The sequence below is a fragment of the Lytechinus pictus genome, chromosome 5 (genome assembly GCF_037042905.1).
Source record: "Lytechinus pictus isolate F3 Inbred chromosome 5, Lp3.0, whole genome shotgun sequence".
Lineage (NCBI taxonomy): Eukaryota > Metazoa > Echinodermata > Echinoidea > Temnopleuroida > Toxopneustidae > Lytechinus > Lytechinus pictus.
The window spans coordinates 16,682,236-16,695,258 of record NC_087249.1 but is presented as its reverse complement, the minus strand read 5'-3'; the positions used below and the strand labels follow the sequence as shown (position 1 = coordinate 16,695,258).

Sequence of the window (13,023 nt, the reverse complement as noted above, 5' to 3'; positions counted from 1 at the left end):
TCATCAAGTAACTGAAGTCACATTTTCAATTAAATAGTGAATATAAGATATCTTGCTTTAGTATGTGATCACTCAACCATGTTATGACATTTGCCTCTTGGGTTTAGATCACAATTGACCACACATTTTGGCTGCAATATCTGAAGTTATTTTTTGTATAACAAAATCCTAACATAGCAATTTCAAAATTACAAGGGCTTGACACCATCAACTACCACCCCCCCCCCAAAAAAAAAATGCTGTGCTTATCAAATGGCATAAAACACAACAAACTTCAGGATATCTGTGACTAGGTCTAACAAAAATTATCATATCAAGCAGGGCCCACAGGAATAATATTTTTCATAAGGGAACTTGCTACTCTGGGTAAATATGATGCTCTTCCTCCTCCAATTTATTTCTTCTCCTCTTCCCTTTCTTCATCTTCTCCTCTTCTAAGCACTTAACATTCATTAGGAAAAAGAGTTGCCTTAATAATAAAGTCAATCCAAAAATGACTCCTTTTGGTTTATCAGAAAGGACCATTGTTTTGATGTGTGCCCACTCATGCATGATGTATCAAATTGATTTTTAAACTGAAGTTATAAAAGTCATTGAATGTAGGAAGATTGTGACTAAATTAATTTTAAAGTCTGGCCAATTAGATTTAGGGGGAACTTACTTTTTGTGATTTGTTTTATAAGGCCCTGTCACATCATTCCGTTCAAGCCTTGCAGGTGAGTTGTGCGTGATCGCCAGCAACTCACCTGTAAAGCATGTTAAAAACTTTTCTGCATGCAAATCAGACTTAAGTGTGCTCCTGTGTGCGAGATACGTGATACTGTCAATGCGGGTGACCCGAGGGTCGCAAAAAATAGTCACCGAGAAGTCGCACACAAGCCTTGCACGGAACAATGTGACAGAGCCTATATATTCTGAGGAAAAATTAAGTAAATTCCACAAATTGAAATAATACATATAATAGCTCCATAGAAAGTTTATGATAATTTTATACACTCATGCCATTCATTACAGAGACCATTTTAATAAATTTTATTTCATATTAAAGTTAATCAAACTTATCTCCCTATATTCTGAACATCTTTCTAACATGACACTGTGTTTCCTTATATATCAAATTAATTTGCTGTTTCTTTACATCAAAGTTGAGATACCTGAATAAAAGTTAAATCAATTGTGAAAAGAAATGATAATAACTACTTCCACTTCGCTTCGTGGTCATCAGATGAGGTTACACGTCCCACATGCTTGCACTGTTACTTATCAGAAAACTTTTATTCCTGATGCCATTAGACTGTGGAATATTCTCCCTGCCATTACAGTTAATTGCACCTCAGTAGCCTAATTTAAGGCTGAGGTGCAGAAAATCTAATTGCGCTAAGACTACGCTGATTCTTTTTTACCGCACGTAGAATAGATCTTCCACAGCACTGTACATACTCCTGCACAATTCTACAAGTACGATGATACACCAACCTGGTGGACTGTACTTTAACGGATGATGATGATGATAGTTCCATACAAATGGGTGACAAAATCATTGTAGATTATTTGTAGATTCAACAAATGCTATGTTACAAAACAATGAGTACCATAATATATATTGAGCTAACATGGAGAAATAACAAAGTCACTTATAAATAATAGAGCAGATATTCATTTAATAAAAGAAAAAAGAGGGAGGTCAATTTCATTTCAGAAACACAGCCCCCCCCCCCTCTGGTAAATCATGAATCTGCCCCTAACTGATCTGAAGTGAGGGGACTGGCAAGTATATCATTTCCATGACATTTCAGTGGCGGATCTAGGCAGAGGCGCAAAGGGTGCACGTCCCCTTTATATTTTGACAAATGTCCATTGAACATATATATTAATATAGCTAAATCTAAAAAACATCTGCGACCTCACTATTTTTAAATCCTAGATCCACCATTTACCAAATGTTTGAGAATGAAAAAAAATACACCAAAATTCCCATGAACCTTGTAATGAAATGCATGATCATGATTGCATGCAGTATAATGTCCAATCAATGTAAAAAAAAAAAATTGAAACACAAGTATTAAATCATATTGTTTGATATACATCATTTCACCAATTGAAAAGAAAACATCCAAGATAACATATAATTGAAATCAGATAGCAAAGAGTAAGAGAACATGATATTTTCTGGATGCTGTAATTAATATGAAATATGAGTGTACAGACTGACACTAGGCCACATCAGAGTGTACTGCATGTAAACACAATTTTTAAGACATCATAGTAATGCTTGACAAAATAGACCTCAAGGCTTCCAGTGAAGATTAAGATCTTTGTCCATGTCCTGTACCACATGAAGTTTGTACAGATATATGCTGGTTGCACTAGTGTGTATAGCTCGATATGTCTTGAAGATTTTTAGATAATGATTTCCTGGAAAGAAAATTTTAAAGACATTTCCAGATAATGAATGACAAAATGGAGCCCAAGGCCTTTGACAAAGATGATGTTCTTCTTTTATTTTCTTGATGTAGTGAAGGTTGTATAGAAAAACACCAGTTGCACAAGAGTGTATCACTTGAACTGTCTTGAAGATTTTTTAAGGTATACGTTTTCCTGGAAAGACAAAGGTGAAGACCATCGGTGATGATGATCTCCTTTCATTTTCTATATGGAGTGAAGTTTTTACAAATTTACACTTGCTTTAGTATTGGTGTGTATTGCTTGAACTGTCCTGAAGAGTTTCTTAGGAGTCAAATGCTTTTCCTGTCTGCAGTTTTGCAGACATCACTGTAATGCTCAACAAAATAGACCTCTACTCCTCAGTAAAGATGATTTTCTTGCTTCATGTTCAATACAGGGCGAAGATTGCATGGACTTACGCTGAGGAAAACAGTGTACCAATTCATTTTGTCTTGAAAAGTTTTTGAAGATTCTTCATCTTCATGGAAAGACAATGCTGAAGACGTCACGGTAATGCTCAACAAAATGGACCTCCAGGCCTTCGGTGATGAAGCTTGGTAAATCAGAGAAGTCCTTCCTGTTTTCAGCTGGCAAAATGATGCAATCTACCCCAGCTCGCTTGGCCTATACAAAAGAAAAATGCAGGATTATTGAATGTCTGTGATGGTCATACTTCCAATTTTCTTGGCAAAACAGCAATACTTCCCACAAAGTTAAATTTCAAGATTTGATGATTTGGGTTCGGACCAATAATGGGTCCACTACATAATTTTCTGTGTAAATTGAATATAAATATAAAAAATCTGAAAACTAAACTAAACTTTGCCAATTGTGTATCTAGACCAAAATTTTTCATTTTTGTATTAAAGGCAAAAATTCTGATATAATGAACAAATTATCGCAATAAATGAAGAGACACAATCTTCAAACAATTAACTATAGAAATTCAGTACATCATGCCATGGCCAAAATCCCCATCCCCGTTTGTCATATGGTCAAGCATGCATGCTTACAATGACAAGCAATATTCCGCAAGTAATTTTTATGTTCAATGATACATATTTCTGATTCACTGTCCAAACGTCTTTGTTATGTTTGTTTTACCGTATCATATTGTAATGCAAAAGAAGATGAATAAATCAAATCAAATACGATTGAAAATATGGTTTATGCAGATTTCATATTCCACATGTGTTTTGAGAAAGCATCCAATAAGAATTATTTATTGCTTTTGTTTGTCTGACCTGCTTAACACAGTGGATTCACAAATTCAAAACAGTGGGCTCACAAATAGAGTGAAGTTAGTAACAAGAGTCTTTTTAGCCTAATTTGATAAAAGCGTGCATTCATTATTCGACACCCCTCAATATATTAGCGGTGGTGATTTCTTTCACCTGATTGCTAAGAAAGCATAATTGCTTGTAAGCAAGAAAACCAGAGGACTGAAGGGTAAAGGTTGTTTTCAAGGGACCTGGTAATGAGAATAAATGCCTTACCAGAGGGCGGTAGCTCACCAAGTGGGAATCGAACCCGGGTCACTGGAATGTGAAACCTCTGCTCTACTTACTGAGCTATATATATTGCCATATTAAGTGTAATCAATGTATAAATAGGAATCTGCATAAACCATGGTTTTATACCACCGATTCAAAACCACTTTTGTGAATTCACGCCCTTCTGCAATTGCATGATAAGACTTACAGCTATGGTTTTTTCTTTGATGCCACCGACAGGTAGAACCTTGCCCGTCAGCGAGACCTCCCCCGTCATAGCGACGTTCTGTCTGATTGGTCGACCCATAGCCAATGAGAGAAGAGCTGATACTATGGTGCAGCCAGCGCTTGGACCATCCTTGGGTGTAGCACCCTAATAATAAATGAATGATTTATTGACAAATATGATGAATTGAAAAGAGAAAGTAATATTAGTTATAATTCAACCACCCACCAGTTTTTCTCATGTTCATTGTTTTTTTTTTATAATTCATGTGACTTTGTGATGTATAAATGTATCTTCTAAAATATCAATATAAACTATATATATTTTTTGTGAGAACTTTAATTTTGCAAAGCCATATTCGGCTTTTTGAAAGGTTCTCCTTTTATATCTTTAAATGATTGAAAATAAACATTCTTTGTGCATAACTTCTTATACCTTTTGATATTTGTATATACATGTATATTGTAATATTTGTGTGAATATGCTTATGAGAATGGAATAAATAAATTATCAATCAATCGATGCTAAAATCAGGGCTTAAATTAATCCAAAGACATCCAAGGCCATGAAGGCAGAGGATGCCATGTTCACTGGCCTTGTGTCCATCTTGAAGGTCTTGAAGGTTTTGTGCCCTCTTTTATTTTCCCATCTGTGCTGAAATACACGTGTGTGCCCTATGGAAAGATAGCCTTGCCCTAAAAATTTTGACCAGAGCAGGGGACCTACTGCAGAAAGAGTAGCAATCAGACGCAATTTTATTTTAAGAAATCAGAAGTGCATACTTTGGACTTGTGATGGATTTATTAGTTGCATTAAAATGGACCTCTTAATCCAACAGGGCCCAATTCTCATTAGTCAATCTCCTGTATACAAATGATGCATGGGTTAGAGTGGGTCAGTAGGAACTGTGTGCACAAGGTAACTTTGGCATGGTTTAACCCACGAGGCGCAGCCGAGTGAGTTTAGACCATAATGCCAAAGTTACCGCGTGCACACAGTTCCACTGACCCACGAAAGAAACCCATGCATCATCTGTTTTATAGAATGGAAAAATTTTATTGAATAAACCACATAAATTAATGATTTACCGGATGCATGATAATTTCATGCGTCCAGTAAATTCAATTTACTGGACGCATGAAAATATTTACTGGACGCATGATTTTTTTTACTGGACGCATGATTTTTTACCGGATGCATGAAAATTCCAAAATGTAATGCAGACCCTTTGATAACCCTGGAAAACATAAATATGTATGCCTAACTTGATAATATGTTGGCACAAAGGCATCATTATACCCAAAATGCCAGATACAGCTTTGCATTGAGTGATAGCTGTGTGTGTACCGGTATGCCCGGGCCGCTCCGGTGGCCAGTGCCTACGGCTGCCTGGGCCCGCACTGGAGATTTGGCTGTGCACAGCCAGCCCAGGGCAGTGCCAGTAGATCTATAAACGTTAGATCGTATGTCTGGACTTCTCAACTAACGAGTATGCAGGCAGTTTTAATCCCTATGACATTTACGGTAACGTATTTGTACTTACAGATCATTTTGCATCCTTTATTTGATTCATTCTGATTCTGCCTTGATCGAAAATTCAAAATTTTGACGTAAACAAGCGTAACAGTACATGCGCGATGACATCACAATGACCTTTTCGGACGATAGCTTGTTTACAGTGGATATCGTTTTGATTATCGGGATATCGTTCATGCAGCCCAGTAAAAATTCTTGCATTGCTCTCAACCAATCAGATTGCAGGGATTTTCCCATCCATTCTATAATATTTCATTTAGAATGCCGCATCATGCATGACATCATAAATGCAGTGATGCTGCAGCAATAACAACTATGAAAAGACAAAAAATACAGGGGGGAAATTTGTTTAGCATACGGGGATGTACTACTGTACTGAATCACTTTTTCACCATAAATGCTTTAACTTCAGATGCATTAAAAAAAAAGCCAAACCATACACTTATTTAGATGGCTCTACAGAGTTACGCATCAATCTGCATATGGTAATAAAGATAAACATTCAATATATTCAGACTTGCTTTCTAGTTATTGCTTGTTCTGAGTTTTTAAGAACATTTAACTAGGTATTGTCATTGAGTAATAAGTGTTTTTCCCCTTAAATCATCAAGTTACTTGTATTTCATTAGATAACTACCTGGGTGTGCAATTATTATCTGCATTGGTACACATAAAATTTGTGATTCTCCTGGCAATCTCAAATCAAAGAAAGTGCATTGTGGACAACTGTATGCATATGGAATGCACTACTGTATGATGATAAGTATTGTACATTTTGAATGAAGAAAGAGAATAAAATATAATTAAAAAATTACCTCTGGAACGTGAAGATGGACTTGAGAAGACTGCAATGGTATACCGCCCTCTATTGGTGGCTGATCAAGAAGGAATGACTTGGCAAAAGTGTAAGCAATCTCGGCACTCTCCTTCATCACATTGCCTAGGTTACCGGTCAGTTGCATGGATCCGGTGCCGTCTTTTGATTCCAGATTAGGGCTCCGCGAGAGGCAGGTTTCAATGTAGAGCGTTGACCCACCTGAAATACAAGAACGGTGGGATTGGATGCAACATATATTAGATATTAGTAGGATTGTGAACATGCACAAAATATACATCTGGGCAAAGTGCAGTACGCTCTTGTAAATTTAGGGAGCCCCTGTAAAATTTTTTTTTTAGGGATAAACTTCAAAGCACCATTTAGCACAATCAGCATTTCATCAACATTTTTGACGGACAAGTGGTCGGATCTGACAATTTTCTGTATTTGGTTTAAAAGCACTGTTTTTGTTGAATAAAATAGAATAAAAATAATTTGTTGGATAAAACACCCAATATCCTTTCATGAAACTCATGAAACTTGTTTAAGAAATGGTGCATTTGTTATCGTAACAAGTCTTTATAACACAGGATCCAGCTCCAATTTCTAACGAGTGTTCACTAGTCTTTTGCTTATATTCAATCTATGATTCGTGTAATAGAGCCCAAGTTAGTGGAAAATTTCTGGTATCTCAATCTCAACCATCCAATGATATAGATATTCCATTACCCATTGACGTCCAGGCGAGACCCATGACGACTCCGACTGGTGTCTTCTCATACATCCTATCGCTGGTGAACAGAGGCTTGCCGACAAAGTCATGAAGGTTTTCAGTGGTTACATGGATGGATTCTGCAGAATCATGGACCATCTTGTAGGCAGCCTTACGGTAGATCTAATACAAAATTTATAACAATGAGAAAGAATTGAAGAGGGAATTTTATTCAAGTTCATTTCACTTATTTCCAATTTTTGTAAAAGCAAATACAATCACATATGTACTAATAAGAAGACATATAGAAATAAATACAAAGGCCCTGTATTCTGAAGTCGGGTTTAAACTCTGGTTTTAAGTTGTAATTAATTACGGATAGCCAATTGTGACATAAATCTCTAACATTGGAGGTTCAATGTATCAGCTAATTTGAGTCTAAAATTATACCGACTTGAAAAGATTAATAAGATAATTGTCTTCAGCATTATGAATTAAGGAAGAGCAGAGTAAACATAACATGCAATGTAAACAAATATTTTCATATTTTTGGCTTTCCATAATTTTAGCACAAAGTTAGACTAGAATATGGGGGAGCTAGTAGATGTCATTGGCCTTCCACAAGATAGGGATCTTAATACCATGACAGATCATACAAAATATAGAGAGAAAGGGGGGGGGGTGGTAAATATATGTGTAATCATAATGCATAAATTGCAGAAATAAACAGTACTTAATGTAAGATTCCTTCAAGAGATACTTTTCATACTTTCGCTTTAATAAATTGATCACACAAGCATATAATTGAAAATAAAAAGTTAATGATGAAAAATCATATAGGTGCAATGGCTATAGTGGATAAGCCTAAGGACTTAGAAACACAACCGACTGCAGGAAATCATCTACATTCTGACTTAATGATTTTCCATGTAAGTGTTCCTGTTGGTTCCTGACTCTCCTTTCTCTGCAGTAAGCCTTGATTTAGTTGATTCATATCATCGATATCTATGGTAACCTGATCCTCTCTTCCATTTCCTATCACAAGCACATTTAACATTCATATCCACGTTTTTACCTTTTCAATGTGTTTCTGTAAACTCTACTTTCTCTGCATTAAGCCTTGAATAATAGATTTTAAGGTAACGCTTGTCTCTTTTGCGATTATCTATTACAAGCACGTACAATATTCAGATTCAAGTTATACCTTTTCAAAAATCATATCCAAGCTAATACCTTTTCAATATTTGTATCCATATTGTTACCTTTTCAATGTGTTTCTGTAGATTCCTCAATCCGCTTTCTCTGCAGTAAGCCTTGATAAATTGATTCTACTGTAACCCTTATCTCTATTCCACAAGCACATACAATATTCATATCCAAACTATTAAATACCTTTTCAATATTCTAATCCCTATCATCACCTTTTCAATGTGTTTCTGCAGATTCTTCACTCCACTTTCTCTGCAGTAAGCCTTGATAAATTGATTCTACTGTAACCATCATCAAAATTCCACAAGCACATACACTGTACAATATTCATATCCAAGCTAATACCTTTTCAATATTCTTATCCCTATCATTACCTTTTCAATGTGTTTCTGTAGATTCCTCACTCCGCTTTCTCTGCAATAAGCCTTGATAAGTTGATTCATAGCATTGGTATCTATGGTAACCTGATCCTCTATTCCAGTATGGTCCCTTGCCATGGGTACAAGGTATCTCTGAAATATAGAGTGGACAGATAATAAGGGCTAAATATTACATGTTGGTCTTTTCTTAACATAACTGAAGACATACCTGTATAATGGTGCCTTTTGACTGACAACCATCTAAGCATTGAAGGCTATCCTTGTGTAGTTTGAACCTGCAATGTATTTTTTTCCCTTTCTTTAATCTGCGCTGAAGCACTTTAAGCATCTAATTAAGATGGAAATTGTGCAATACAAATTCTATACAATAATATAGGTATATCTACCCAGGGAAGCCACTTCAGTTCTGAAAACTGTCTCCCAGCAGGCCCTGCTATTATTATTACCCCGGCTTTAGCTGGGGTGCCTAGGCGCTCAAAGCATTCAAGAAATTTCTTCCTACCGGGTACCCATTCACCTCACCTGGGTTGAGTGCAGCACAGTGTGGATAAATTTCTTGCTGATAATTTTCATTATCATTATCATCTCATAGATTTAGTCAAGGTCCCAGTTATTCAGGATCAAGAAATCGAAAAAAAATCAGGAACAATACAGGATTCATAAAATTTCAAGGAATTTCACAGAAAAATTTGGGACAAGAATTTTTGAATTGCCAAAAATACATTGAAAGTCATGAAAATCAAAGCAAATCCAATAGAATGAAATTATGTGCAAGTGAAAAGCTTCCCATCAAACCTGTTCGTAATATGAGCAACTGCTTGCAAAACTTTATCTGCATTAAAATAAATATTTTTTGACATCTTCACAATTTACAATTTCTTTATCATATCCATTGCACCGCATACATTCGTAATTCCGAAGCTTCGTTATTCCGAAGGTTCGGATATTCCGAAGGTTCGTTATTCCGAAGGTTCGTATTTCCGAAGGTTCGTATTTCCGAAGGTTCGTAATTCCGAAGGTTCATTAGTCTGAAAACGAAATGAGGTTCGTAATTCCGAACGTTCGTTAGTCCGAAAACGAAGTGAGGTTCGTAATTCCGAAGATTCGTTAATCCGAAAACGAAATGAGGTTCGTAATTCCGAAGGTTTGTTAGTCCGAAAACGAAATGATTAACGAACCTTATTTCGTTTTCTTATTAACGAACCTTCGGAACAACGAACCTTATTTTGTTTTCGGATTATCGAACCTTCAGACTAACGAACCTTCGGAATAACGCCATAAATGTTCGGATTAACGAACCCTTTTACGTTTTCGGATTAACGAACATCGAGGTATAGGCAATTTACGTGTTTCGGAATTACGAACCTTCGGAATAAAGAACCTTCGGAATTACGAACCTTCGGAATTATGAAGTGTAACCCCATTGCACATGTCACCAATGAACAGAGTGTATGTTCAGAACACAAAACAATTAATTTTATAGAAAATGGAAAACTGGGATCTCTAACTCAAGAGTAAAGAGTTCAAATTGCTGTCCTACTTATTGAATCCTAATCTGCTTTCTGTATTCAGTGTCTCCCCATCAGGATAAAATGTTATTGATTTTCTTGTTAATTTCATTCTGGCATTTTAAAAACAACCTTGTAGATTTCTAAGTGTAATTTACTACGATTGACAGGTGGCCATTGAATTTTGTAGATTTCATCCTGGGTATGTCCTGTAATTATCTCTTGTAAATTGCATTCTGTCATGTAGTGGTTTTAAAAGAAGATATTGTCTCATAATGACCTTTTTAACTTCTCTATCAGAGATAGAGAATATACAATTTTCATGAATTAGCATATAATAAGAAGAAATCTTGCAAAGTAATATATGTGAGAATAATACAAAGCCCAAGCTGATGAAATCTCACATTTCGAGAAAGCTTGAATAAAAAAAATCCACTACAATCATGAATCAATAATAAAGAGATTTCTTTTTCCCACCTCATTAGAAAAAAGGGACTCTTTTCATCTTTCATGTACAAATAATTTTCTCCAACCAATTTCCATATTTTAATTTCATCACCAACTTCTACAAACTACTTTTCTGTCACTAACTTTCATAATAGTCTTCTTTTTTTTTATACAACCAACTTTCAAAGCAGCCTTCTTTCCATTGACAATTTTCATAACAAATTCTTTTCTACAAAAACCCACTTTCAATACATACTATTTATACTCCAATTAACTTTAAATAATAATAATAATAATAATACATAACATTTATAAGGCGCTTACTACTGGTGTTTCTAAGCGCACTGTGTTCTGTTTATGGTTTGTACTTGGGTTAAATTGTTTTCATAATCTGCTTTCAAATATAAACTTATTTCCAGAGGTAACTTTAATGACACGCTTTATTCCAGGTGGGTGTTTCATAAAGCTGTTCGTAAGTTAAGAGCGACTTTAAGAACAACTGGTGAACCTTTCTTACGCCCTTAACCATCGCCGATTAATATACCAATTATCACAAGAAAGGATCACCAGTCATTCTTAAAGTCGCTCTTAACTTACGAACAGCTTTAGGAAACACCCACCAGGAACAATTTTCACATCAAATTTCTTCCAGAGACAACTTTCTTCATAGCAAACTTTCTTCCATGACTGCCTTTCAAAACAAAATTTACTCAATGGACAACTTTCATTTCAATTTTTCCTCCATAACCAATTTTCATAAACTTCTTATCCACAAATAAGTATATACCTCTGCAATGGCCACTTTTTCTTGAGCAACATATCCAGATACATCAATCATCTCCATCCTGTCTCGAAGAGGCTCTGGTATGGTATCTGTCACGTTGGCAGTGCAAATGAAAAGCACCTAACAAGAAAAATATATATATATTAAATTTACATATATCACAAAATAAAACAAAAGAAATAAAACTCAGAGTATAGTCAAGATGAGAGTCTCTTCAAATCAATACTTTGTAAACTTATATTTTATCAATTTTTATTTAATAGTGTAATGAAATTTGATGCCTTCTTACTGTCAATTTGAGTTAATTACCTGTATCTTATTGAGTTATTAAAATTTATAAGAAGAATACCTTTGACATATCTACAGGAACATCTAAGTAGTGATCTAAGAAGTTTGAGTTCTGTTCTGGGTCAAGCAGCTCAAGCAGTGCAGAGGATGGGTCACCCTGGAAGCCGCGACCAATCTTATCAACCTAAACAAGAGAGAGAGGGAAAAAGGGAAGGAAAAATGTTCTCAGAGATGCAACCTTCATCAACATTATATAAGTATTCTTAGAAGGAAAAACATGTACTTTTGGACTAAGATTTATTTTCTTAAATCATGCTATTACCCTGGCTTTAGCAGGGCTACCCTGATCAGGTGCTTGAGCATTCAAGGAATTCCTTCCTACCGGGTACCCATTTACTACACATGGGTGGAGAGTGGCAAGTGTAGATAAATACCTTGCCAAAGGACATGAGTGCCATGGTGGGATTCAAGCTATGGACCTTGTGGTTCAAGTCCAGAGACATATCCACTGAGCCACAACACCTCTATAGATGTTTTTGAGATACAATGTTTTAACAGCCAGGAGACAAAATGGAAGATAATCATATGGCAAAGACAATTAGAGATGATTATCAGTAAAAAAATGTCGGTTTCAAGTAATTTAGTAAGGAGTCACTTTGCAAATAACCTATCACCTCCCCTCTCTTATGTGTAATTGGTAATTATGAAATTAATCTTGAAATCTGTATCCCCAATCTTCATAGCAAGAAATGGCATTTGAGAAGCAAGATAGAATACATACCTCATCGATAAGAATAAGAGGGTTTTCAGTTTTGACCTTCTTCAGGCATTGGATAACCTTGCCTGGCATAGCTCCAACATAGGTCCGTCTAGGTACACAAAATATGAGGCAAAACATTTCTAATTTATAAGTATATGTACAGAACCTCACTTTGGGTGCAGATTTTTACAAGAAATGGTAAATCAATGATTAACACATTGATTGCTGAGTTTGAAATTCTGATATGCTTTTCAAAGGGACCACCCTGTTCCAGAAGGCTATAGGTTAAGTGAAATATATCATATCATTATATTGTAGCATTATTACTGTGATAACGCACAAACACTTTCTTCGTCATAACTGGACTGACCAATATTAAAAAAAAAAACAATTATGGCAACCGACACTAATTTTCACA

General features: G+C 35.6%; 1 protein-coding gene across 1 annotated transcript in view; it reads right to left on the bottom strand.

Moving 5' to 3' along the window:
- Positions 1-971: 971 nt before the first annotated feature.
- LOC129262353 (lon protease homolog, mitochondrial-like) overlaps positions 972-13,023 on the bottom strand; it is a 28,607-nt gene continuing 16,555 nt past the window's right edge. Inside the window, exons 14-21 of the mRNA XM_064099905.1 lie at positions 12,627-12,714; positions 11,907-12,029; positions 11,561-11,677; positions 8,813-8,950; positions 7,247-7,412; positions 6,516-6,736; positions 4,147-4,311; positions 972-3,069 (exon numbers count right to left, since the gene is read on the bottom strand). Coding sequence (XP_063955975.1) covers positions 2,926-3,069; positions 4,147-4,311; positions 6,516-6,736; positions 7,247-7,412; positions 8,813-8,950; positions 11,561-11,677; positions 11,907-12,029; positions 12,627-12,714 — 1,162 coding nt within the window. The 3' untranslated portion in view covers positions 972-2,925. The remainder of the gene's footprint in view (positions 3,070-4,146; positions 4,312-6,515; positions 6,737-7,246; positions 7,413-8,812; positions 8,951-11,560; positions 11,678-11,906; positions 12,030-12,626; positions 12,715-13,023) is intronic.